The sequence below is a fragment of the Metarhizium robertsii genome (assembly GCF_000187425.2).
Source record: "Metarhizium robertsii ARSEF 23 chromosome Unknown MAA_Scf_1, whole genome shotgun sequence".
Taxonomy (NCBI): Eukaryota; Fungi; Ascomycota; class Sordariomycetes; order Hypocreales; family Clavicipitaceae; genus Metarhizium; species Metarhizium robertsii.
The window spans coordinates 3,917,213-3,940,735 of NW_011942149.1; the positions used below are offsets into that span (position 1 = coordinate 3,917,213).

The 23,523-nt window shown below is 52.8% G+C and overlaps 11 protein-coding genes across 11 annotated transcripts in view; 5 read left to right on the forward strand and 6 right to left on the reverse strand.

Moving 5' to 3' along the window:
• Positions 1-19: 19 nt before the first annotated feature.
• Positions 20-449, reverse strand: MAA_02341 (Dolichol-phosphate mannosyltransferase subunit 3; the record flags this gene model as incomplete). Its single annotated transcript, XM_007820339.1, has 3 exons — positions 20-181; positions 256-354; positions 402-449. 3 exons carry the CDS (start codon positions 447-449, stop codon positions 20-22), a joined length of 309 nt encoding a protein of 102 aa, XP_007818530.1.
• A 1,351-nt stretch (positions 450-1,800) lies between these two features.
• Positions 1,801-3,174, forward strand: MAA_02340 (Cytochrome P450 CYP541A4; the record flags this gene model as incomplete). The annotated part of the gene is made up of 1 exon (XM_007820338.1): positions 1,801-3,174. The coding sequence occupies one exon, from the start codon at positions 1,801-1,803 to the stop codon at positions 3,172-3,174; it is 1,374 nt and encodes a 457-aa protein (XP_007818529.1).
• A 707-nt stretch (positions 3,175-3,881) lies between these two features.
• On the reverse strand, positions 3,882-4,661 carry MAA_02339 (uncharacterized protein; the record flags this gene model as incomplete). The annotated part of the gene is made up of 1 exon (XM_007820337.1): positions 3,882-4,661. One exon carries the CDS (start codon positions 4,659-4,661, stop codon positions 3,882-3,884), a length of 780 nt encoding a protein of 259 aa, XP_007818528.1.
• Positions 4,662-7,789: 3,128 nt separating this feature from the next.
• On the reverse strand, positions 7,790-8,470 carry MAA_10697 (HhH-GPD domain-containing protein; the record flags this gene model as incomplete). The annotated part of the gene is made up of 1 exon (XM_011412415.1): positions 7,790-8,470. The coding sequence occupies one exon, from the start codon at positions 8,468-8,470 to the stop codon at positions 7,790-7,792; it is 681 nt and encodes a 226-aa protein (XP_011410717.1).
• Positions 8,471-8,778: 308 nt separating this feature from the next.
• On the forward strand, positions 8,779-9,922 carry MAA_10698 (uncharacterized protein; the record flags this gene model as incomplete). Its single annotated transcript, XM_011412416.1, has 2 exons — positions 8,779-8,790; positions 8,840-9,922. The coding sequence occupies 2 exons, from the start codon at positions 8,779-8,781 to the stop codon at positions 9,920-9,922; spliced, it is 1,095 nt and encodes a 364-aa protein (XP_011410718.1).
• Positions 9,923-10,330: 408 nt separating this feature from the next.
• Positions 10,331-12,268, reverse strand: MAA_02338 (General substrate transporter; the record flags this gene model as incomplete). Its single annotated transcript, XM_007820336.1, has 5 exons — positions 10,331-10,722; positions 10,809-11,191; positions 11,246-11,452; positions 11,518-11,764; positions 11,827-12,268. The coding sequence occupies 5 exons, from the start codon at positions 12,266-12,268 to the stop codon at positions 10,331-10,333; spliced, it is 1,671 nt and encodes a 556-aa protein (XP_007818527.1).
• A 1,833-nt stretch (positions 12,269-14,101) lies between these two features.
• Positions 14,102-15,753, forward strand: MAA_02337 (amidohydrolase 2; the record flags this gene model as incomplete). Its single annotated transcript, XM_007820335.2, has 10 exons — positions 14,102-14,232; positions 14,305-14,317; positions 14,397-14,423; positions 14,511-14,576; positions 14,632-14,710; positions 14,762-14,845; positions 14,902-15,020; positions 15,069-15,132; positions 15,187-15,331; positions 15,396-15,753. The coding sequence occupies 10 exons, from the start codon at positions 14,102-14,104 to the stop codon at positions 15,751-15,753; spliced, it is 1,086 nt and encodes a 361-aa protein (XP_007818526.2).
• A 270-nt stretch (positions 15,754-16,023) lies between these two features.
• Positions 16,024-17,654, reverse strand: MAA_02336 (Major facilitator superfamily domain protein; the record flags this gene model as incomplete). The annotated part of the gene is made up of 2 exons (XM_007820334.1): positions 16,024-17,418; positions 17,502-17,654. 2 exons carry the CDS (start codon positions 17,652-17,654, stop codon positions 16,024-16,026), a joined length of 1,548 nt encoding a protein of 515 aa, XP_007818525.1.
• Positions 17,655-18,196: 542 nt separating this feature from the next.
• On the forward strand, positions 18,197-19,832 carry MAA_02335 (glycoside hydrolase family 1 protein; the record flags this gene model as incomplete). Its single annotated transcript, XM_007820333.1, has 3 exons — positions 18,197-18,733; positions 18,798-19,084; positions 19,148-19,832. The coding sequence occupies 3 exons, from the start codon at positions 18,197-18,199 to the stop codon at positions 19,830-19,832; spliced, it is 1,509 nt and encodes a 502-aa protein (XP_007818524.1).
• A 558-nt stretch (positions 19,833-20,390) lies between these two features.
• On the reverse strand, positions 20,391-22,257 carry MAA_02334 (Zn(2)-C6 fungal-type DNA-binding domain protein; the record flags this gene model as incomplete). The annotated part of the gene is made up of 2 exons (XM_007820332.2): positions 20,391-22,061; positions 22,144-22,257. 2 exons carry the CDS (start codon positions 22,255-22,257, stop codon positions 20,391-20,393), a joined length of 1,785 nt encoding a protein of 594 aa, XP_007818523.2.
• A 584-nt stretch (positions 22,258-22,841) lies between these two features.
• Positions 22,842-23,523, forward strand: part of MAA_02333 (uncharacterized protein) — a gene marked incomplete at both ends in the record, with an annotated part of 2,101 nt that continues 1,419 nt past the window's right edge. Inside the window, 2 exons of the mRNA XM_007820331.1 lie at positions 22,842-23,162; positions 23,248-23,498. Of these exons, the coding sequence (XP_007818522.1) occupies positions 22,842-23,162; positions 23,248-23,498 (572 nt within the window). The remainder of the gene's footprint in view (positions 23,163-23,247; positions 23,499-23,523) is intronic.

A 23,523-nucleotide genomic window follows, 5' to 3' on the forward strand; every position in this document is an offset into this window, starting at 1 on the left:
TTGATTGACTGCGTACCATTTAGTCGACGTCGACGCCCATCTTCCTGAGATCACCCTTGGCCATGTCAATTTCCTTCATGAGTTCCTGGTGCGCCTCGGGAACATCGTTGAACGTCATGATGCCCCAGCCGAGACGGAAAAGAAGCAGCGCGCCGAAGGAGATGAGGGCCCAGAATGGAAGCTTCAAGTTGCAGACGTCAGCGGGGTTTGAAAACCATGTGGCTCGGCGCTATTAGGGGGGTAAAAGCGACGTACGACAGGGACAATCTGCTGCTGGACCAGAGCGGGAAGAGGAATCAGCTCCAGGTAAAGGGCGAGATATAGCTGTAAATGGAAAAAGTTAGCAGCGGGCTCCTGTCTGCGCACATGTAGAAATCGTAAATTGCGGATCAAGGTCGTACGGAGGAGACGAGGAGCCCTAGGGAAATGGTCTGCTGGGCGCGCGTCATGACTGCGGATATATGTATCTTCGAGGCCTTTTGAGCACTGCTGTTCTTCTAGGGGGAGGGATTGGCGATGCTGCTAAGGAGCGACAGTCGTGGTGACGGAGCAGGGAGCTTGTTTGCGATGGTGCAGTATTCCGGGGTGGTCGCCGAAGACGACGTGTAAGGAGGCCCGCGGTGGCGCGCGTTGATGACAGCTCCCGCATTGTGTATGATGATTAAGCAGGACCCACTTCCGTGGCAGCCCTTGAACTTCAGGTACGTACCAAGGTAGTACAGGACTGAGCTTCACGCTGCTTTTTGCTGCTTTCGCTTTGCCGACGACCAAAAGCCTCTACGAATTTGTCCGAGCTCTGTTTTCTGTGGCCATTTGAAATTCATCATCAGAAAGCCAAGAAGGGTACTCCGTATGTGAGTCGAATGAGATGTCAGACAACCAAGGGCCAGCCTCCACGTTCTGCTTGGGGGAGGGTCTCAAAGACTGGAGGGAGTGCCATTGAGACAAACGCTTGTACTACCATCTGGCTGTAGGTTATTCCCTTTTCCAATATGGAGTATTTCGAAGCATAATGCACTGTTGTGCCTCCCGGATGGAGAAAAGGGGGCGTTTTGTCGACGCTGCCAGCAATTGAACCAGGTTGCACAGACACGAAGAAGAATGCAACAGAGCAGCTGGAGCAGAAATTGGGCAAGGCCGGCGTCGACCGCACGGGACTGCTGGTCCAAGGACAACAGTCGCTTTTGCGATGACACAGCATTAGTCTACTGCAGATGCTCCCAAGAGAGACGGGCTGGATATGGTCCAGCCAATTGGTTCTCCGTTATTTCGCATATCACCACTTGGACCCTGGATCTGTACGGCCGCTACTGCAAGCCCCGTGAAATGTGCCGACAGGCCTTGACAATGGCTGGAATGCGATTTGTGTCATGTTTTCTTTTCCGCCACGGGCGATTTGCTGCTAACCAGGGAGGTCGACTCGGTTGGAGCATGTCTTGAATCCCCTTTTGAAGCCACTGAGCACAGCGTTCTAACTGACCAATACTACATCGGAGGCCAGTGACAAGGGGGGATGAAGAAACAATTACGTGGTTCCCGGCCGGAGTGTCAAAGCATGTGGCTGGCTGTAATCATCTCGATTGAGCTCATTGTGCTGATTCGGCAGTGGCTGCAGACGAGCTGTCGGGTTGCCCTGCCTCCCATGATGACCAGACGGGCTTCTCCCCTCTTTCTGCATGTAGTTTTGGTCCATCTTTCGCACATAAGAAGCGAGCAGCGTCTTCATAGCCATGGTCTAGAGTGAATTCTGCTCAAAGCGACGTTTGTATTTCTCACAACAGCTTTGTGTAACCATCAACAATGCCGCAGCCTATTCCTCGACCTCCCGGCGTGCCTCTGCTGGGTAATATTTTCAACATTACTCCCAGCAATACTTGGGCATCGTTGAACAAGCTCTCTGAAGAGTATGGAGAGATCTTCCAGATCACAGTTCTGGGCCATACAATTGTGTTTGTGGGTAGCGTGGCGCTCACCGAAGAATTGTGTGATCAAAAGCGATTCAGGAAGTATGTTGGAGGGCCAATAGTCGAAATCCGGGCGGCTGTACATGATGCTCTGTTCACTGCGTTTGAGAATGAGTCAAGCTGGGGGATTGCTCATCGGATCATTGCACCACACTTATCCCCGGAGGCTCTTGGGCAGCAAAATTTTACAGAGATGCGCGACTTGGCCAATGAGCTCTTTGCGAAATGGAAGAATCTCGAAGCGAACACGGTCATCTCACCACTCTCTGAGCTCCAAAGACTCGACCTCGAAACTGTCACCTTGACCTTGTTCGGCCAAAAACTGAACTGCCTAGAAGGGCCAGAGCACCCAATGTTGAAAGGAATGGAGGATTCAACCTCTGAGGCGATGATGCGGCCGACGAGACTCTCATTGGTGAACTGGCTCGTCTACAGGAACAAATTCAACAAGAGCATTCAGACTATGCGGAGGTACGCAGCCGACGTCGTTGAGCATCGAAAGGACAACCCGACTACGCGCCAAGATGTCCTCACCGCAATGATGAACAACGAAGACCCTGAGACCAAGAAGAAGTTGACAGACTCACAAATAATTGACGAGATTGTCTCCATGCCCATTGGAAGCAGCACGGCGCCATGCCTCCTCACTTCCGCCATCTTGCTACTCTTGAGGAACCCCGACGTGATTAGCCGCGCAAGACGGGAAATCGACGCCGTTGTGGGAGCAGGCGACATCTCCATCGAGCAACTGGATGAGCTAAAGTACGTGCAAGCCATTGTCCGTGAGTCTTTGCGACTGTCGTCCCCTGCGCCCGGCTTCAACATTGAGCCCCTCCCCAGCGACTCCAAGGCACCCGTCCAACTAGCCGGCGGAAAGTACCAAGTTGCCCACAATCAGCCAATGATTATCGTCTTGGCCGGGGTCAACCGCGATCCGACTGTCTTTGAGGATCCGCTGGCCTTCAAGCCAGAGCGCATGATGGGCGAGCAATTCGAGCGGTTGCCCGAGGGTGCGAAGAAGTGGTTTGGTAACGGGAAGAGGGAGTGTATCGGCAAGCATCACGCCTGGCAATGGAGCGTGCTGGTTTTAGCCATGATGCTGCAAAAGGTTGATTTTGAAATGGCAGACCCCGAGTATAAGTTGGAGAAGGATGGGTGGTTCAACGTTAGGCCGATTGGGTTTAAGACCAAGGTGAAACCGAGGGAGTGAGGGTTGGTGTTGTGAGGATGGAACAAGTTTGGATACGAGCCGGTTCGAAGGCCTTTGATGCGGTTGTAATTTGAGTTGAAATAGGTGCGGTAGTCAGTTTGCTGACATGGAAGTGTATTGGTTTCGCAGTGGTGCAGGAACGTGGGAACTGAAGGAGCGGACTCTTAATACCATGCGTCTTTCTTGGGTTAAATATAAAACCATTGTCAGAGATCCATTTTGAAAATTGCCGGATGAAATTGCTACTGAGGGAGAAGTTTTACAATTTCGCAACTCGGCATCTTCACCCCAATACTCGGGATAAAAGTCGGTTGACATCGGCGCCCCTCGTGCAAAGGCACGAATACGTGTCTCGAACCACGTACATGTTGAATCGTCATCATATTCTGTATTTGTATGCTATGTGTCTTGACATGGGGGTATAAATGCCATGCATCCTGGAAAATATGCGTCTGTCTTCATCCCATCCTGTATGTATATCATGTACTATGCTATTCATTCTCTGTATCTTGCGCAGCAAACCGAGTGCGCATTCCCATGCGATTTCCAAGTATTAAAAGGTTCACGTTTGAAAAAAGAAAAGGAGGAAGAGGGTATATAAAACGCCACAAGATGCACCCGTGCTGAAAAGAAACCGATGCAATGCTGACAAAAGAAATAAAACAAAGATGCCCAAAACAAAGAGTACGCCCTCCCCCTTGAGAGAATCAGATGGTGCTGCTTTTCCGCAGAGAAAAAAAGTTCCACCCCTTGCGGCGTTCTCTGACCCGGGGGCACGCCTTCTCGTCCTGCTCCTCCTCGAGCTCCAACCTGTAACGGCGCACGCTGCCCGAGTCGTCGTCAAAGGCTACGTGTCTGGGCGTGAAGCAGTCCGGGACGAGGTGCCTCCTGATCCAGCCCTTGACACCGCGGCTGGCGGCGTCGATGGCGGCGTACTCGAGCCGGCGGGTGCTGTCGCTCGTCCAGTAGTGTGTCGTGGGCGGCGGCAGGTGAGGCGGCGGCGGCTCGACTCGGGATGCGGTCTCGGTGAGCTCGACTAGGTCCGGGGCAGGGAACTGGAAGTAGCCCGGTGGCGGCTGTGCGCTTCCGCTGCTGCGCCGAGAGTACGGAGACGGCACGCCGGACTGGGGATACGACTTGGCCGATCTGCGCGTGGACGGCCGCGTGCGAGCCCGGGCCGTGGTGACGGCGCCGCCGGTGGAAGACACAGTGGACGTGCGCCGCGACGGAGGGACCGGCCGCGGGTGGGAGAGGGAGTTTCGGGCCGAACCAGACTGGTGTGACTCGTATCCCGAGTCCTGCCGCTGCATCTTGACGGCCGTGGGAGGCGGTGCGGGCTGGATGGGCTGGTTCACGCCGTCCGCCGCCCGGCCCGAGTCGATGGCGCCTCTTGAGCGGGGAGGAGACGGCGGCTCTTGCAGCTCGATGTCGTGGAAGCTGTGGTAGGTCGTGTCCGACGACGCAGCAAGGCTAAACCTGGGATTCATATCGGGCGAGGGGGGTTGAAGATGGTGCAGCGGACAGTCCACGAGAGCTGCTTTGGGGGGCAGCAGCAGTCAACCAATCCAGTTGGCCTAGGGCTTGAAGAAGAGGAGGAAGAAGGAGAAAAGGAAAAGGGAATAAAACTGGCACGAGCTTGGGAATTACGGCCAACGTGTTTGGGGAAACGACGACTAGTCATTCCAAGCCTGGTCCCCCGAGAAAACGAGATGTTTACCCAAAACCCCGAATCCTTGCGTTTCGTCCAATGAAATCCAGACGGCCCTGCAGCTTGGTCCAGATGGGTTTCGGGAGACGACACCAGGGTGCGGTGATGCTTTCAAAGTTGCGGTCTGCAAGGGCCTCGACAGGGTATAAGAAAGAAGTGACCGAAATAAACGGAGCCGGTCGCGTGTCGTCGGCCACAGCAAGGCCATGCAACGCGATAACAGGGGATGAAATGGCACCGGCAGCAGGAGCAGCAGCCAGATGCTCTTAAATTATAAAACGACCAGGAACCAAAGCGGGCGGCCTGCACCGATTCGAACCGTATGTGTGAACCGGGGGTGGTTGCAGGGGAATACAAGCCCAAGCAACAGACGGCGGTGAACAGGACAAGTACTGGATGAATAATTAATACTACTCCGTACTCGGTGCTCTGCAGTGAATCAGGCTTGAATAAGCGTATCCGCTTAGTCTCCGTATTGTTCAGCTAGTTTCTCGTCTTGGTGAGTCCTGGTGGCAGTCTTTGTGGGTTAGGTAGGTAACCGGTAGGTCTGGCCCCGGCCGAAAGACGAGCGAAACGAATGACCAATGGGTGAATTGCGTGTTGATGATGAAGGCGGCGCCAGGGACTGGTACTAGTACCCGTGATGCGTGATGCGTGAAGAGCCGGGGTGGTGGGTGAAAATGTGGGCGGGAGAGGGCGCAGCAGGAGGCTCCAGGGATTTGACGATGAGGGGTTTATGGGCTCGTTTGTAAAGCTGGGATGAATCTTGAGCAGAGAAAAAGACGAGGTTGTGCTTGACTGTTTGTTGCTGGGCGGATGCGCACAAGGGCTCTCTCTCTCGTGAACAGAGTACAGAGTAGACGGCGACTCAAGGCCGTCGAGTCAAGACGCTTGAGTGGGGTTGAAACCCACTATGCAAGTTTCGAGAATACTTGTCGATGCGTGTTGAGAAGCAGATGGAGTTAATTTCGTTCAATGTTCCGTGCATGTGCCCTTGTCGTGGGGAAAGAATATTGGCTGCGGAGTATGAAGGTGAACGACGTCCTGCCGGCTGTCGACGGGCCAAGCGAGATGATGATGAAGGGGAAAACAAAAACGCAAAATTGCCTCTTCATGCGGCCCCAGAGGTTTGTATGTAATGATAATAAATACCGAGGAGATGCTTCCGTTGTCCCAGCCGCGTATTGGCTGGCCGAGGGCGCCAACGTGTTGGTTTGCCAAACACCCAAGTGGCAATGGCTGAAGCTTGAGGTCATGCGTCGGGGTCCAAACATGCAAACATCCACGGGCGGCGGCGCGTGCAGCGGGTAACAACGGGCGCAGCCGATGTCGCTGCACCGACCGGGGTGGCTTTTGAGTTTGGACGAGGAACCTGATTTGAACAGCGTCCAGACGTCTGGGCGTGGGAGGCTTGCCGATCGCGAGGACAAAGGCGGGAGACAATAGCGACAATCACTGGCCTCCACCAAACGGGCTGTGAAGACGGTCTGGTGCAAGGGCAAGACAGGTGGCTTTATACTCTGCACCCACCGGCAGAGTACTAGACAATCTGCCGGCATCAGCCGCGGCGTTCACAGCACTTCTACGGAGGCAAGAGCGTCCCGTGATGGGCGTGTGCCAGCTCCATGTCCGTTTCGTCCTTGACCACGGTCATGTGATGGAGCCCACGATCGACGCTTCCTCATGCCTTGGGATGTGTGCCGTGTGTGTGTGACCGTCACATGTCGGTGACGAGATGTGGCGGCGATGCCCAATCACTTGCATGCAGGGACACGGAAACCAGCTTGATCAGACGGATTCCGGTATGACTACCCAGTGCTAGTTATTCCTCCGTACACCGCCGAGAAATAAACGCCGGTTGGTCCTCGCTCCATGTCTCTCATGTTTGAGGGGCAGCCCTGTCAAGCGCCTGCATGAAGGGTAGGGTTATCCCTCGACGCCGACGTCCTGGAATCAACATTGAACGCACACGTGGGAGGAAACGGGCCCCGACGAACAAGACCTTGACGCGGTCAAGGAAGAACGAGTATGCCGTCCTGTTTTCGAAACCGATACTCCATCTCGTCGGCCTTTTCAATGTCGCTCATGGGGCTTGGCCGGGTTGGATAGGTAGGACCTTGGTGAGAGATGGAAATTCACAGTTGACCGCGAGTTTTGGCCCGCGCATCATCTTGTTGTAAAGCAAAAGACACACATGCAGTCACCTGGTCACCGGAGTGCCTTGTGCAAAATACGGAGGTATCCTGGCTTTGCAGGGTTCGATTCGAGACGAGCCCAGACGGAGCAGGTCTTCTGCTGTTGGGGACGGCTTCGAGATGACCTCGTTATACTGGGCGCGGAAAGCCGGCTCATGGGAAATCGGATAGCTGGCGTGGTAGTGGCGGAAGAAGCCATCAAGCATGGCCTCTGTAAGACAGCTATAAGATGCGACGCCCACATAAGCCCCGTGTACAGACAATGGATAGTTCCATTTGTGCATCCAAGCATCTTCGTCATGTGAGGCTCCAGGAGTTGCCCGAGGGCCAAACTTGTTCCGTTAGAATGAGAAATCTCTCTGTTTGAGACCTACCAGAGGACTATGCCAAGTGTTCATGTTCTCATCCAACTGATCCGTCATTTCATGCCGCTGCTTCTGCCGTCTTGAATTGGAATCTCCACATTTGAGGCGTGTTTGCCCAGGCCGTCCAAGTCTTACGGGATGCCTCAAAATGTAGTTATATCAAAACCGCCGATATTACCATAAAGCAGCGTGAGTTGATCATACACAGGCGCCAAGAAACGGATAAAATATGTGCAAGCAACAGCACCGTGCGACCAACAAAGCGAAATAAATACCGAATCATCTCCATGTACAAAAATAGACAGAGTCTAGGATACTCGGAGATGCGCTTCCATGCCACTGCAGTCCTACCCCTCAGCGCTGTCAATCAAGACATCATGCCGCCCAAAACTATGTGCCATCACATACTCCCCATTGACCAAGTCATTGCTCTCCGCCCTCGCAACAGCATCCTCCATCGACTCTTCAATCCCAGCGTCAAGATGGCGTGCGGCAAGTCGCCGTTTCGCAACCTCGACATCGACCCTGACCAGCCACCGATCATCCACCACATCGCCAATAGTACTCCACGGCGCCTCGTCGCTCAGCAGGTAGTTGCCCTCAAATATACAAATCTCCGTCTCTGGCGCAATCGTCACCCCGTTCTGAACAGGGTCCCCGAGGGCGTGGTCAAACGTCGGAGCAGACACGGCACTGCGCCCGGCTTCGGTCCGCAGTCGGCAGGCCAGTTCGGCCGCCGCCTCGCCGTCAAACGTCCACGGAGCGCCACGCCGAGCCAGAGCGTGCTGCGCATTGGGCAGCGCCCGCAGCGCCCTTCGCGAGAGGTGGAAGCCGTCTGCGGACACGGCGACTATCGACGGCGCGTTGTCGGATCGCGCCACGTGCTCGACGACTTTGCTCGCCATGGTGGATTTGCCGGACCCCGGGGGGCCGGCGATGGCAACCACGAGACGGGCCTGGCCGAGAGCCTTCTTTTCGGCCCATTTGACCCGAAGACGTTCCGACAGAGCTCTGTACGTGTCTTCCATTGTTTGGCTCTGGATTGGCGAGGCGTTGAATGAAGTAGAAGCAGAAGCAGGTCAGGGCTGTTTCTGTGTGGCAGGGAAACACTCGTTTTTGCTCAAGTAATTGCCGGAGGACTGATCTCCGGGCATGTGGGGCCGATGGTGCGGCCCGGAAGAGAGCGGGCGGTTACCCTCTTGCCCGAATAGGAATCTGCTTCCCCGCAGCTTGGGCGTCGCTCAGGTCTACTTGAATCAACCCGATGTCGAGGTCATTCCATCCACAAAGAAAACCATGCTTCATTGATAGTTTGCGGCGTAGAATAGACTCTAGCATGGCAGACACCGTGGGTTATTGTCGCCGTTTCATCGCTGTGCTTCACTGACGCCCCCTAGAACCCGGCTTTCGTTCTCCAATCCATCAGAAACGTCTCGTTCGAACACCGGCCCGTACCAAGTCTACGAGATGAATACGACGTTCGTGTTCGCATAGAGCGGACTGGTATCTGTGGCAGTGATGTGCACTACTGGCGGAAAGGACGCATTGGCGACTTTGTCTTGGAGAGCCCCATCGTCCTGCGGCACGAGAGTTGCGGCGTCGTGGTCGAAGTTGGGTCGAAAGTGAAGAACGTGAAAGTTGGCGACCGCGTAGCCATAGAGCCTGGAGTGCCGTGCCGTCGATGTGACTACTGCCGATCGGGCTTCTACAACCTTTGCGGGGATACAGTGTTCGCGGCCACGCCGCCTCACGATGGGACGCTGCAAAAGTATTACATTGTCGCTTGTGATTACGCGTACCCCATCCCAAAACACATGACTGCAGAAGATGGAGCCCTGGTCGAGCCCGTCGCCGTTGCAGTTCAAGTGAATAAAGTGGCAGATTTGCGCGCAGGACAGACGGTCCTCGTCTTCGGGTGCGGCCCGATAGGACTTCTTTGTCAATCTGTGGCCAAAGCCTCTGGGGCGAGCAGGGTGATTGGAGTTGACATTTCCCAATCAAGAGTCAACTTTGCGAAAGAGTTTGGCGCCGATGGCGTGTTTCTAAGCCAGTCGAAACCGGTGGAGGGTCAAGATCCCGTGCAGGCGTCGAGAGCCGTCGCCGAAACCATCATCGCTGAATTCGGGCTTGGAGATGGTGCAGATGTGGTCCTTGAATGTACTGGTGCCGAGTTCTGTATCCAGGCTGGAATATTCGCTGCCAAGAAGGGCGGCACGTTTGTGCAGACCGGAATGGGCCCAGAGAATGTGACTTTTCCAATTACAACTGCGTGTATCAGGGCTTTGACGATCAAGGGATCCATCAGATATACCACCGGCTGTTATCCGCGAGCTGTAGAACTAATTGCCAGCGGTAAGATCCAGCCTAGGAAATTAATAACGCACAGGTTCAAGTTTGAGCAGGCAGAGGAAGCATTCGAGTTGGTGAAGAAGGCACAGCAAGATACATTAAAAGTAATTATCGAGGGAGCGTGTAGTTGAGTTTGCTGCGATATTTGACAGAATCGACAATATTGACGTGCATATCTGGACACGGAGAGATGCTTGGTTCAAACTGGCTCCAGGAGCTCGATTATGTGACCGAACGGAATTGAAGGGAACTTGTGCATATTTTGCGAGTGATGCCAGCAGCTACATGGTGGGCAAGTGTTCCCACAAAAGATGTTTTCCAAGATAATGTGTTACAAGACTCAAGGAATTTAGTCACCGACGGTGGTTACACATTGCCATGAGAGCAGACCACCGGTTCCAGAATTTATTTATGCATGATTTTTCCCATATATACCTTGTTGAGATTGTCTTAAATGTATCAAAAATTTATCGTCAATCATGAGCTACTCCTCTTGGCTTGAATTGCAGCCCGTTCTTAAGGTGGTTCCAAGTTGCGCCTTACGCAACTGGTTTCTCCAACTCGTCAACGCTTGGTCGGCGATCAGTCTGGGCAACAAAGACCTTTCGGAAACGTCCGTGGCATAGATCCGTCATGTTCTCCTTCACCCCGGCCCAGTTCTCTCTCACAATATCCATGGTTGGTCGCTGGAACACGAGATCAATCTCCTCCAGTGTCTTGTTCTTTGTCTCAGGCATGAAGAACACTTGGTAGACTTCGCCGAGAACAGCGATACCGCCGTAGAACCCAAGAGTGAGGCCAGTGCGCGTCATTGCCTCCTCCATGGCAGTGAAGTTGTAGGTGACAATGAAGGAGGCCAAAAAGAGAAGGGCATCGGAAGTGGTCATGCCGTAGCTTCGGAGGTACGTTGGGTAGACTTCGGACGGCACGACTAGAAACGGCAAGTATTAGTGGACTGACTTGGAAAACAAGAGTGCAAAAACCTATTCATTGCACGCCTCACGCCTTTTGACTTACCCCATGTCAAGCAAGCGTATGAACCAAAGAATGCCATGTAAATAATCAGACCGGTGAGATAACAGCCCTCCGCAGCCATGGTGTGCGTCTCAATGTTGATCTGGTATCCAATACCAATCAGCACCAAGCCAATAAAGAAACCCGGCAACATCATGATGGCCCAGAACCGTCTACCGCAAGTTTCCATGAGGAAAACAGCCGGGATTGTGCCGATCAGTAAGGAACCACCGCCAACCAAGGACATGTAATTGGCCTTTTCGGCTTCGTATCCTATCTGGCTCATCAATACAGACATGTAGTACATGATGGCATTAACACCAGTGAGCTGCCCCAGGAGAATCATGATGTTCGCGTAGATGAGGGCTCGGCGAGCACGAGGTACACTGTGACTTTTATCAGACTATGCCCCAGTGCCGTGAAAACCTTGGGATACGTACGTGAAAAAGTCCATCCACGGGAAGCGTCGATTTTTGGCCACCTCTGTAACAGCGCTGGCTTCTTGACGTACCGCGACAGCCATTACGTAAAATTCTTCCTTGGACTCGGTCGTCTCGACACCTCGAATACGTTTCCAAACCTTGAAGGCATCAAGAGCCTTGCCTTTATGCATGAGGTAACGAGGGCTTTCGGGCAGGAAGAGCATTCTATGAGGACCCAGCTGTCAGTCACATAAGTTCTGAAACAAAAAAGGAATGTAGTATGAACATACCCGAAAAACATAATGGTAGAAAATACCAAGGAGGAGCCGAGAATATATCGCCAGTTACCAGGGACCTTGAGAAATATGGCGGCAACGGCATAGCCAAGAACTTCTCCAAGGGCAATCATGAGCTGGTACAGCGAAACCAGGTTACCACGGATGCGGCGTTCGACTGTTTCTGCAACGTAAACGGGAACCGTACCACCTTCTAAACCGACTCCGAGACCCAGAATAACACGGCCCGCGACAATCATGCCTTTGATGAAAACCCACGTCGTCAGTACGTGGGTCATGGTTGGACTGTACAAGGTGACATACCAAAGTCAATAGCACCAGCTTCTAGAGCTGCTCCAATAGTGTACAAGACCAGGGACAGATATATCGCGCCTTTTCTGCCAAGATACTCGTTGGCAGGCGACAGGATCAGCGCACCGCCCACTGCACCAAGTGGCATGCCGGAGTTGACTAGACTGTTCTCTCGTGGCGTGAGACCCAAGTCCTTTGGAAGGTACAGATTTGCGCCTGAAATGAGACTCTGATCCAGCCCGGAAAGAAGGCCACCCATACTGGCAAACGCTACCAGCAGCCATGTGAAGTGCTTTGGATCCTTAAACTCGAGGTTAAAGAAGCCTCGCTTCAGGCCACCGGAAGCCTCGAGTTCTTGCTCCATCTCCCCAATCAACGTATCTACTTGGTGGCCGCCGGCACGCGCGACTTCGAGAGCCTCGGCCTCGGCCTTGTCGTTGCCACCTCCACCCATTGTATATGAGTTTGCAGCTCTTTCTCAGAACAAGGTTATCAAGCGTGATGGACGGGCTTGACGGCTGGAGTTGAAGTTGACAAAAGCGGTGATGGACGAGGAGAGTTGCGACTGAAGATGCTACGGTTCGTATTGCCACTCCAAGCGGGTCTGTGTGGCATTTTATATCTGGCATGATCATGTCCGCAAAAGAAAAGCCTTGTTGTCACTACTACTACTACTACTACTACTTAAAACCGGTGTTTATGCCGTTGGTCGGGGGTTACATTGTGGAGGGGGCCTGGGGCTCCAGATGGGGACCCCAGCATGTAGTGGAAAGAGGGAAGAATAGTAATATCTGCCTGTTTCTTGACTCGTATGTTTCTTTATTCGACCGAACAAGTGGCCGACAAGGGTGCTGGAATCGCGTCAACACATCGATGGGTAGGCCGCATTTGACAATGGATGTCACCAGACGTTTGAAACCAATATACGTAATAAGTGGTGTGGTTGAATGCGGATTGCCGACATCGCGGTCGGGCTCGCCGATGAACGAGGATGTGTTTTCAACGGTATCTATGAGTGAAATGGGCCAATGAAGTCAGAAAACAAAGAACTATGCAGTCTGGGGGGAGGTGGTGGTGGTATGAGACCGAGATGCTCAAAGCGAAGATCGCCAAGTGGTAAGTCCACGGCCCGTGTTACGCCCTGGGCGCACATCAAAATGATCGGGCCGGCAAATGAAGTGGACCAGGCTCAATTAGTGCGGCTTCACGCCCGTGCCACACTAATTTCTGCTGTCGCGGGCGACGACGACGGGTTGGTTGAGGCATTTTCACCGGTGGTTGGGGTTGGGGTTGACGTTGAGGACATCTTGGCAGCCACATCTGCAACGATTTCGGCAGAGCAACGTAGTAGAAAACGATGAGAGATGGCGCCCAGCCTCGTGCCAACGGCTAATGAATTATCCTTTTTGCCTTCAACGGCCGATGGTTTGGAGTGGACGAGGGTCGGGTGCCACAACCGTCAAGTGTGGCCAGGGCTTGTTGCTGTTGGTTGTTGTTGGCGCAATGTTTTTGGTCGGGTGAGTCTAGCGTCACTAGCTTCGTGCAGTTTCTAGAAAGCCTCCAGGGCATCTCGGACCGACGACATTTTCGAGAGCCAATCAAGTTCATCAACCTCGGTTTTCCTGTACAGAGGCCAAGGCAACAGGGCAGGTGGTCTGCAAATGAAGCAGACACGACATCAAGGACGGAGCAAAGGAGGAGGCGTATGCAGCGCATGATTTTTTGGGCAATTTCAAAATCATTCGACTCTTTGTGAGTAATGGAGGGGGAGGTTTGCTCCGTACGTCGGAAGCAAATATCTGCAAACTCGGACCAAGCTGCGTTTGTTGTTCACCAATTCCGGCGACCCAAAGCGAGCCCGAACTCGTTAAAACTGCAATGAAGCCAACTTTTTGGCACTACGGGACTGCTCGGGCCACTGCCGGCTGCCGAACTGGTTGCCCATGGGCAGGGATGGGATAATTCGTGCATCACCTTCCTACCTAGTACCCAACTATGTCTCAAGTCTAATTGTGGTACATCAAGGTCCGCTTGCCAGAGAACCTCACTCAATACTTATACCCTGCACGAAACAAGAAAGGAGTCAATACAACTGTCAATCAGTCATTGGTAGGTACGAAAGTATGAGGACTAAAGTTGGTGGCACGTGACGCCGGAGTTTTTTGCCCCTCCTAAACCCCGCCACGCCACCATCCCTACCTTTGGCAGCTTGTCTCCAATTTGTCCATCATCTCATGTTCCATCCAAGAGTACCAGTCTACACCGAGACGACTTGCTATCCTGCAAAATGCAATTGAAGACCACGCAACGGCTCGAGCTGCCGCCCACGGCGGACATGCATGTGCATCTGCGACAGGCCGAGCTCATGGAGCTCGTGGCTCCTACTGTCCGACAGGGAGGAGTTGACACCGTCTTTGTGTAAGAATCCATATTTTTTCATATACAAGTAGTACGTAATGGATGTATTACAATGCTGATTTATTCAAATAGTATGCCGAACCTTGTTCGTTCCCGTTGCCTGTCCCCTGTCCGCTGTGACGTCAGGTTTCACGTGGAAACATTTTAATCTTGGTGCTACTCAGGTTCCCCCCATTACAACTGTCGAAAGAGTACGTTGGATATCTGAATCGTTGATATAATGGGGCAACAAACGCGGCATGACCGAAGAAGCCAAACGCTAACTTTGAAATTGACAGGCGTTAGAATACAAGGCTCAGCTGCAAAAGATCGATCCAAATGTTCACTATCTTATGTCTCTATTCGTATGTGACGCGGTTCTCTGTAGACTCTGGCTTGGACATTCTAACAGAAGCGTAGCTCCATCCTTCTGTCACCCCCGATGTGATTGCCAAGGCCTCCGCCGCCGGTATCACTGGTGTCAAGATGTATCCCCAGGGTAAGGCTTGATGCGTATTGACTGCCTGCAAGCGAATGCTAACCTCCTCAGGTGTCACTACCAACTCTGAAAATGGCGTTGCCAATGTTGAGGCCTTCTACCCTACATTTGCTGCCATGGAAGAGAACGATATGGGTATGATGCCTTTGTCCCCTTCTATGATTTGTGGCCATGAGTCTTATCAACGGCAGTGCTGAACCTCCATGGTGAGGTCTTGGAGTCTCTTGCTCCTGAAAATACAACTCTCGAGGAAGCGTTCCTGCCGACCCTCAAGAAGCTTCATGAACGCTTTCCCCGTCTTCGAATTGTCGTGAGTAATCACTAAGAAATCTCTGTTATACACGACTGACATATTTAGCTTGAACACTGCACCACTTCTGCAGCTGTTGAAGCAGTCAAGGCCTGCGGTCCCACCGTTGGCGGTATGTGATACTCTTTTGATGACGACATACAAACGAAACTAATGCAATGGATAGCAACGATTACGGCCCATCACCTTTATCTGATCGGAGCGGATGCTTGCTGCGACCCGTTTGCCTTCTGCAAGCCTATTCCCAAAAAGCCTACTGACAGAGATGCCCTTCTAAAGGCTCTGGTCAGTGGTAATCCTAAATTCTTCTTGTAAGTCCCGAGAACACGCAGGACTCTAGATGCGAACCGCACCTTGTCTAATCATTCTACACAGTGGAAGTGATAGCGCACCTCATCAGATCATCTCCAAAACTTCCGCTGAGCAAGGCAAAGCTCCCGCGGGAGTGTTCACTCAACCAGTTGCGACTCAGCTCGTACTGATGGCCTTGGAAGAAGGCGTTGTGCGTGGTGATATTAGTGAAAATGACATCACACAGGAGAAGTTGGAAGGGTTCCTCAGCCGGCATGGACGACGCTTCTACAAGCTTCCTGAGACGTCCGACAAGAAGATCATATTGGAGAGAAAGGGAGAGAAAATTGGTACGAGTGTGAAGAGTGCAGATGGAAAATCTGAAGTCGGAATTTCTCGAGCGGGCACTGAGATTTTCTCATTGGCTTGGGAATCCGTCTAAATTGCAGTTAGTTGAGTGTGTGGTGTCTTGTTGCCAGATCTATGGAGCGAAACCTGTTGTTTTGAAAATGGAGTTCGGGAAGGAAAAAAAAGCTTTGATTCAAGGATGCGGCGGATGACAGTGACGAATCAACACAACGTAAAGCATAAAAAGTCTTGGTTATAACAGCAAAATTTCTTCTGGGTACATTATTTTTTATCCTACTGTACTATACTGTATTTTGACTGACAATCCATTGGCAGACCAACGCTACTGTACATCGCACGCTTTTTAGACCAACTTCTGCCCTGGCTTCTCCTCCATGTGCGCTGCGGAATCCTCTATTCCCTTTGTCGCATGCATGATATTCATCTTTGCCTCGGCGCCGTCAAACAGATATGCGAGTTCCTCAAGTGTTGGTCCTGCAGTCTCAACGAAGAAGAAGTAGACGACGAGGAAAATGATTGTCACCCAAACACAGTAGTAGATGTAGAACTTCCAGCCAATATTCTCCAAGCCGATTGGGTTCACATAGCCTCCAAAGATGGACGCAACTTGAATAGTCAACAGCACAAACGCCCACGTCTTGGCCCGCATCTGGTACGTGACGACCTCGAGGGGGTAAGTGACAACCAAGTTTGTCCATGCAAACGTGTAAAATGCTTGGAAGATGAAGATGCAGGCAAGCACCACACGGCCTGCAGCTAGCGAATTTTTCTCGAGATACTGCTGCGCAGCGATGGTCCAAACAACGAACGTGACGACGACACCCCCGGAACCAACGAGGAAGAATGTCCGTCGCTTAAACTTGTCGATTATGGCAGTGACAGTCAGAGCGACCATGTACTGCCACAGCGTGACCATGCCATTGACAAGAGTAATGTCCTTGTCCGCGTTGACGCCGGTGTCTTTAAGAATCTGGGTCAGGTAGTTGGACACGAGCAGATTTCCAGAGCTTTGGCTAAAGACTGCCGTCGCAAAACAGAGACCGATTCGTTTCAGGTTGGGGACGGACGAGAAGAATTCCTTCCAGGTCATGTTTTGCTCGGCTTCCTTGGCAATAACCTCTTGGATTTCCGCAAACTCGAACGCAACCACAGGGGAACCGGGGTCGCATTCGCCGTGATACTTGACCAAGATTTCCCTTGCCTCCTCCTTCCTGCCCTTGGCAACCAACCACCGGGGAGACTCTGGAGAAAAGAAGATCAACGCGAGCTGGTACGCAGAGGGGACAATCTGAATGAGAGTAGGCAATCTCCACGACCACTGGTTGGGGATCCGAAAACAGCCATACGTTGCCCAAGCGCCAATGACGTAACCCAGAACAATGGAGGTATTGTAGAACGTCGTCACCTGGACTCGCTCCTTGGGGTGGCTTAGCTCCGTCACCAGCACAGCAGCCGTCATTTGCACCAAGCCGCTCCCAAAGCCAAGAACCATCTTGCCACCAATGTACATGTTGAGCGACGTTGCAAAGAACTCAATAAGGACGCCTATAATGATGACCAGGGAGCCCAGGGCGGTGGGGACACGGCGGCCAAACTTGTCACCCATCCAGCTCAACGTGAGGAACGGTATCACTCCGCCAATGGCGTTGGAAGCGCCAAAGAAGCCTAGTTTTGAGCCCGTTGGGTGGCCGAACCGTTCCTGCCAAGTGGGCAGGACCTGCATGCCATTGGTCATGGACTAGGATGCATCTCTTGTTAGCCTTATGCACAAACGCACAATTGCCGATCCGGGGATGCATGTGGTGAGACGTGAGACCGTACCCCATCGATGCCAAGAGCAGCGCTCGTGAAGAGCGACGAAGTAAGGAGGAAGTAGAGCAGGATGCCGTTTCTTCTCTTCCAAAAAGGACGGATGGCCTTGAGATCGATAGGCGGAAGGATGCCATCCGCGGTATGAGCAGCAGAGGGAGCCATTGGAGCAGACAGAGGAGTTGCGAGAGAGAGAAAAAAAACGCTTCAACAATACGAGGCCGGAGACTTGATGGTCCCTCACCAACGACTGTGATCAGACTGATATCGATACACTGAGTCGAAACGATGAGAACAATGTCATCTCGACCAAGTATATATATCATTCACTTGATACATGGCTCTAGCGTGAAATCTGGGATAAATTGAGACGAGGAGTCTAACGGTTCCCCGTGGGGGGTGAAGAAGGTGTGGGTCGCGGCTCGGGGAATCGGAAAAACGGCGAAATTGGACGGCGAAATTTCGCGGAACAATACTACTTGATATCCCGCTATGGAGATGAAGCGAATTTAGCAAATGCGACAGAAACAATCGTTATCATTCGATTTTCCTCGTCTCTCATGGAACATATTCGATATAAACCTCGTATGGCGGGAGAGAGTAGCACTTGAAGGCTACAACAGCTCACTTCACTCCCTCGCGACGAATCCTTTCGGCGGGACCGGCTCTTCTGTTTGCGGTCGCAACACCAACAAAATTTACAAAAAATGGGCAGCAAGAGTTCACTCCTCCCTGCCGACTTTGAATGGGGCTTCGCGACAGCAGCGTATCAGATAGAGGGGGCTGTCGCGGAGGGCGGTAGAGGCAAATCCATCTGGGACACCTTCTGCCATCTCGAACCAACTCGTACCAAGGGAGCCAATGGCGATGTTGCCTGCGATCACTATCACCGGTATGAAGAGGACTTTGATCTTCTCACCAAATATGGTGCCAAGGCGTACCGATTTTCCATATCTTGGTCTCGCATTATTCCCCAAGGTGGCAGAAATGACCCTCTGAACGAGGAGGGCATTTCATTCTACAGCAGACTCATCGACTCTCTCCTCAAAAGAGGAATCACACCCTGGGTCACGCTGTACCACTGGGACCTCCCCCAGGCGCTGCATGATCGTTATGGTGGCTGGCTTGATGTCCAAGAGTCTCAGTTGGACTTTGAGCGCTACGCGAGGGTGTGCTATGAGCGCTTTGGAGACAGAGTCAAGAATTGGATCACTTTGAACGAGCCGTGGATCCAATCCATCTTTGTAAGCCGTCCAATACTAAGAGATTTGTTTGCGACAAGACCAAATGACTGATTCCGAGACACAGGGATATTCTACCGGCGGCAATGCGCCTGGAAGAAGCAGCACAAACGACCAGTCGGACGCTGGCAACAGTGCCACTGAGCCTTGGATTGTAGGCAAGGCCCAGATTTTGAGCCATGTTCGCGCTGTCATCGCCTATAACAAGGACTTCAAGCCCTCTCAAGGAGGTCAGATTGGCATATCACTCAATGGCGACTACTACGAACCTTGGGACAGTGCAGACTCTCGCGATAAAGAGGCTGCTGAGCGACGGATGGAATTTCACATTGGCTGGTTCGCCAACCCCATCTTGTAAGCAGCCCACTGTGAGGCAGAAGCAATTCTTCAACGGGCAGAGTTAACTGGGAAATATAGCTTGAAGAAGGACTACCCTAGCTGCATGCGCGAGCAACTCGGCGACCGGCTTCCGCTCTTTACAGAATCCGAGGTTGCCCTTCTGGAGGAAGCCGAGACTGACTTTTACGGAATGAACTACTACACGTCGCAGTTTGCTCGGCACAGAGAGGAGCCCGCATCGGATACTGACTTCGTGGGCAACCTGGACGAGCTGCAGCAAGACAAACAAGGGACTCCTGTGGGCGAAGAGAGTGGCCTACACTGGTTGCGATCCTGCCCTGACTTGTTCCGGAAACATCTGACCCGGGTATATAATCTATACGGAAAGCCCATCTACATCACCGAGAATGGCTGCCCATGCCCCGGGGAGGACAAGATGACTTGCGACGAGGCAGTCAATGACCCATACCGCATCAAGTACTTCAGCTCTCATCTCGACGCCATATGCAAGTCCATTGTGGACGACGGAGCTGTCATCAAGGGCTACTTTGCTTGGGCGCTTCTTGATAATCTCGGTGCGTTCCTGTCCATTTCTCAAGTATCTGTAGCTAACCGCTTCACAGAATGGTCTGATGGATACGGCCCACGCTTTGGCGTTACATTCACCGATTACAAGACTCTAAAGCGCACTCCCAAACAATCTGCGTTGCTGCTGAGGAAAATGGTTACGGACAGACAGGGACTCTCCGTCACTACTAGCTAATGCGTCTAACCACGGCGGCTCTCAAGCTCTTCCGTACATGGCAGGGCTGCACATGTCTGGGAGAAGGTCGCACGAAAGAACCATGTACATGCTGCATATGGACAGATTGCATAAACCCAAGAAAGTGTGTACCCAAGGACGACTGGTAAATACAGCAGTTGCATACATTATGTAAACAGTTGCAGAGACGAGATAGAAAATCCACGAGCCAAGGTCCGTCCAGCTCTACCTGTACATGAGGCGCTATTTTCCCAACAACCATGAATCCAAATACCCAAACACCCAAAGCCATGCTCAAATTCCCTGTTTTTTTAATCCTTTACATGGCCCAAGTGGACGTGCTCTTGAGAGCGTCCGAGGCCTTTGAATCAAGCCTGGTCAAAATGTCCAGCAGGACGCTAAAATCACTTCTCGCTCGCGCCGCAAGCGGCGACGCCTGATTACGATGAATAATAGACAGCAGCGTAGCACCAATGAGCCTAATCTTTTCTACCTGCAAGCACACAAAAAAAGTAAAATGTTAGCCCACTCTGACACGTGTGTCAATGTCAAACAGGATTATGGCGGCAAGCGTACATATGGTTCGCCGTTGACCTGCAAAGACCAAAACGGCGCCTCGTGCATGACCCTCAGCATGTCCCTCACTATTTCCGTCTTGCGCAGGTCGGCTTGCTCAGCCCCCGGGGTAAAGAAGGCGATATCTTCAAACTTTTGGGTGATGACCATGCGCAGACAGTGGAAGGAGACCTGGAGATTTGCGCACTGGATGACGAACTGCTTGGCTTCGGCGATGGGGCCGCTGGCGCCTCCGACGGCGGCAAATGTATATGACTGCAGGTACGGGGGCAGATCGTCCATGCATGTGATGAATTGTACAAAGAGCGAGTCTAGGCGCTGCCTCTCGGACTCTGTTAGTGCTTGGCTTGGCCGGTTTGCGGCGCCAAACTCGATGGACTTTTGGTCTTGGAAGAGTCGAACTTGAATCAGGAGGTCTGAAGCTGCTTGCCACAGCTTCAGGTTTGCATTGAATCCAGCGATGAAGTTGCTACCGTGGCTATCGGGGGGCGTTGTGACGTCGGAGACACTTGCCATGGAGGCCGACCTGTTGTCCATCCCGGTTGGGTATGCTGTAGTGACTCCGGTTTCAAAGGAATACTTGTGCATAGTTATTGGGCGGTTGTTTAGGATGGCGGCTGACTTATCGCCCATGTAAACGATCCAGAAAGCACGGCGACGCAGCTCAGATTCCACGGGCGGCAGCCCTTCCAAGGAGGTCTCATCGTATAGCCTCATGACCTGTGCGAGTCTGGTGGCCTCGCCAAAGATGTGCCACGAGTACTTGGGCTTGCCGGCGGCATGGACGCAGTTTGAGTGAAAGTACCGAATGGTAATGGAGTTTGCATTTGGGTTTTCCAGGTCCGCCTCCAGATAGCTGTTCAGACAGTCCCTCGAAGCTTGCAAGAAGAGATCAGCCACCGTTTCACCCTCGGGAAAGAGGTCCTTGGGGAGAAGAAACGCCGCCTCGGCACAAACGGCGGTAATGAGGGTGAATGTGGCATCGTGCCAACATCCCAACGTCTCGCCGCCGGGACCGGAGCCAACGTCGGGAGAAATTCCAGGCCACGCCGGAGGATTCAAGGCGGGCAGAGTGTCGGCCAGACCGTCATTTCCATTTCGTGGCGCGTTCTGCAACGCCGAGTTGGACGACTGTGACGTAAATATGGAAAGCCCGTCACGAAGACTTGGTTCGTGTACCAGGGGAGTGAGGGGATAGAGATACTCGAAAAAGAGGCCAAAGCATCGCTCAACCATTTGCTCAAGGACCTTGTTTCGTAGCGACAGGGCTCTGGATAAAGTGCGCCACCGCCTGACCGCGGAAACGCCATGCGCTGCTGGGGGACTTGCTACGGAAGCAAAGTCTCGAGTCGAGGCTGGAGACAGTCCGGCGCCAGCGGCGAGTTGAGCTGAGGATTCCCATGGCGTCGTCGACGACGAGCTTGGTGGGCTTTTGAAAGTGGCTGCTGCGGTCGAGCTGGTAGGGCGCCCGACAAGCGGCGCGTGGTGTATGCCTCTTCGACCGGAGAATGTCGACACAGACTCCGGCGGAATAGACGAGTCGGTGCTCTTCTTCGACTTGGGCCCGCGCTTGGCTAGAGGCAAGTCAAATGTGCAACGAGCATTGGTGTCTCGGCAGTGCGAGCAGGTACCCACGGCGTTGTCAAAGTCGCACTTGTAGACTCGAGTTAGGTTAGCTGTAGCTGCCCAAGGGCCATGGAAAGCTCCGACGGAGAAATAAACAATAAAGCCGCACCTTTGCTTTTCTTCGGCGACAACGGTCGCAGGCTCGAGTGATCGCTTGGCGGCGTGGTTTGTCCAGGATTGGCGACAGAGGGCGTGGAGGCGAGCCCTGCAACGAGCTGCTCATGTTGACATGATGCTCACCCTTTACATGATGGGACCGGAGGAGCAATGCCCTGGGACGGGGAAAACGGGCGAGGAAGCAAGGGACTTTCGGGGTTTTATGTCGGTCAAACGCAGTCTTGAGCGTCGCTCGCCACGTGGAGGATAGGATGATGGACGATCCACACTTTTATTGAGCAAGAAAACTCCGCATCTGACTTTCAGCTGGAGCGGGGGCGGAATCTGGGGTCAGCCAACTGTGTGCACGACATTGAGCTAACGTGCAACTCGGGTCAAGTTGGACTCGAGTCAATTGTGCCGGCCCGTCACCACTGGCGACGGCTCGGCGGCCGTCACTGGTGTTGATTGGGCTCGCTTGCCAGGGGCCGAGATGCTTTAGGGTCAACTTGGCTAGTGCGTTTTCCGACCAAGTTGAGGCTGGTTTGCAGTTGCAATCAAACATCGTCGCCTGCTGGTGTTGTTGACACAAGTATAAATGAAGCTGCCTTGACGGAGACGGACACAAAGTCGCAACCAGACAGGCTGGCAGAACACTTCAATTGCTACTTTTTTTTCTACAAGCCTTCGATTTGTGCCATTGGCAAGAATATGAAATCACTACTCGTGGCTCAATTCCTGGTGGCCGGTGGCCTGACAGTGGCATCCGCCTTGCCCTCGCTTCAGTCACCTCGTGCCGACCAAGCTTCGAATCCGTATCCCCGGTGTCGATTTGTGGCTGACTGGTCCCAGGAGGATGTGCTCAAGGACCCGACAGGCTTTGAACAGGATCTCCTGTTTTGGGAGGGCAAGTTCCATCAAAATGATGTTTCGTACAACTCGGCCAATGGCATGACGTATGATGGAACACAGCTCAACTGGACGACGGGAGCTCGTTCGAACAAGCATCCCTTCAGTGCTGCCAGTAAAGAGGTACTTGGAGCTCTCTATACCCAGGTGTTTTCCCTAAAGTATGACAGAGAGAGACTTGTCTAACAGCTTGATTTGATGCACCTAGGCTCTCCAGATTATGCTCTATGCACACGCCGTAGCTGGCTCTAAAAAAGCAGCTCGCTTCCTTACTCCTGATGATCCCTCCAAGGCTCGCAAGCTTGCAGCATCCATCATGAAGACAAAGCTTCAGACATATCTGCAATTCAACGAGTCCAACCCGGGGTTCGGCGGCTTTCTGCCTTGGATGACAACCAGCGAGCGCCAATTGTCTCCAACCTGGGACTGGGTAAACCGAGTGCCTGCTTTGGACAACGGGTAAGCAGGCTTTAAAGCGCCCCCC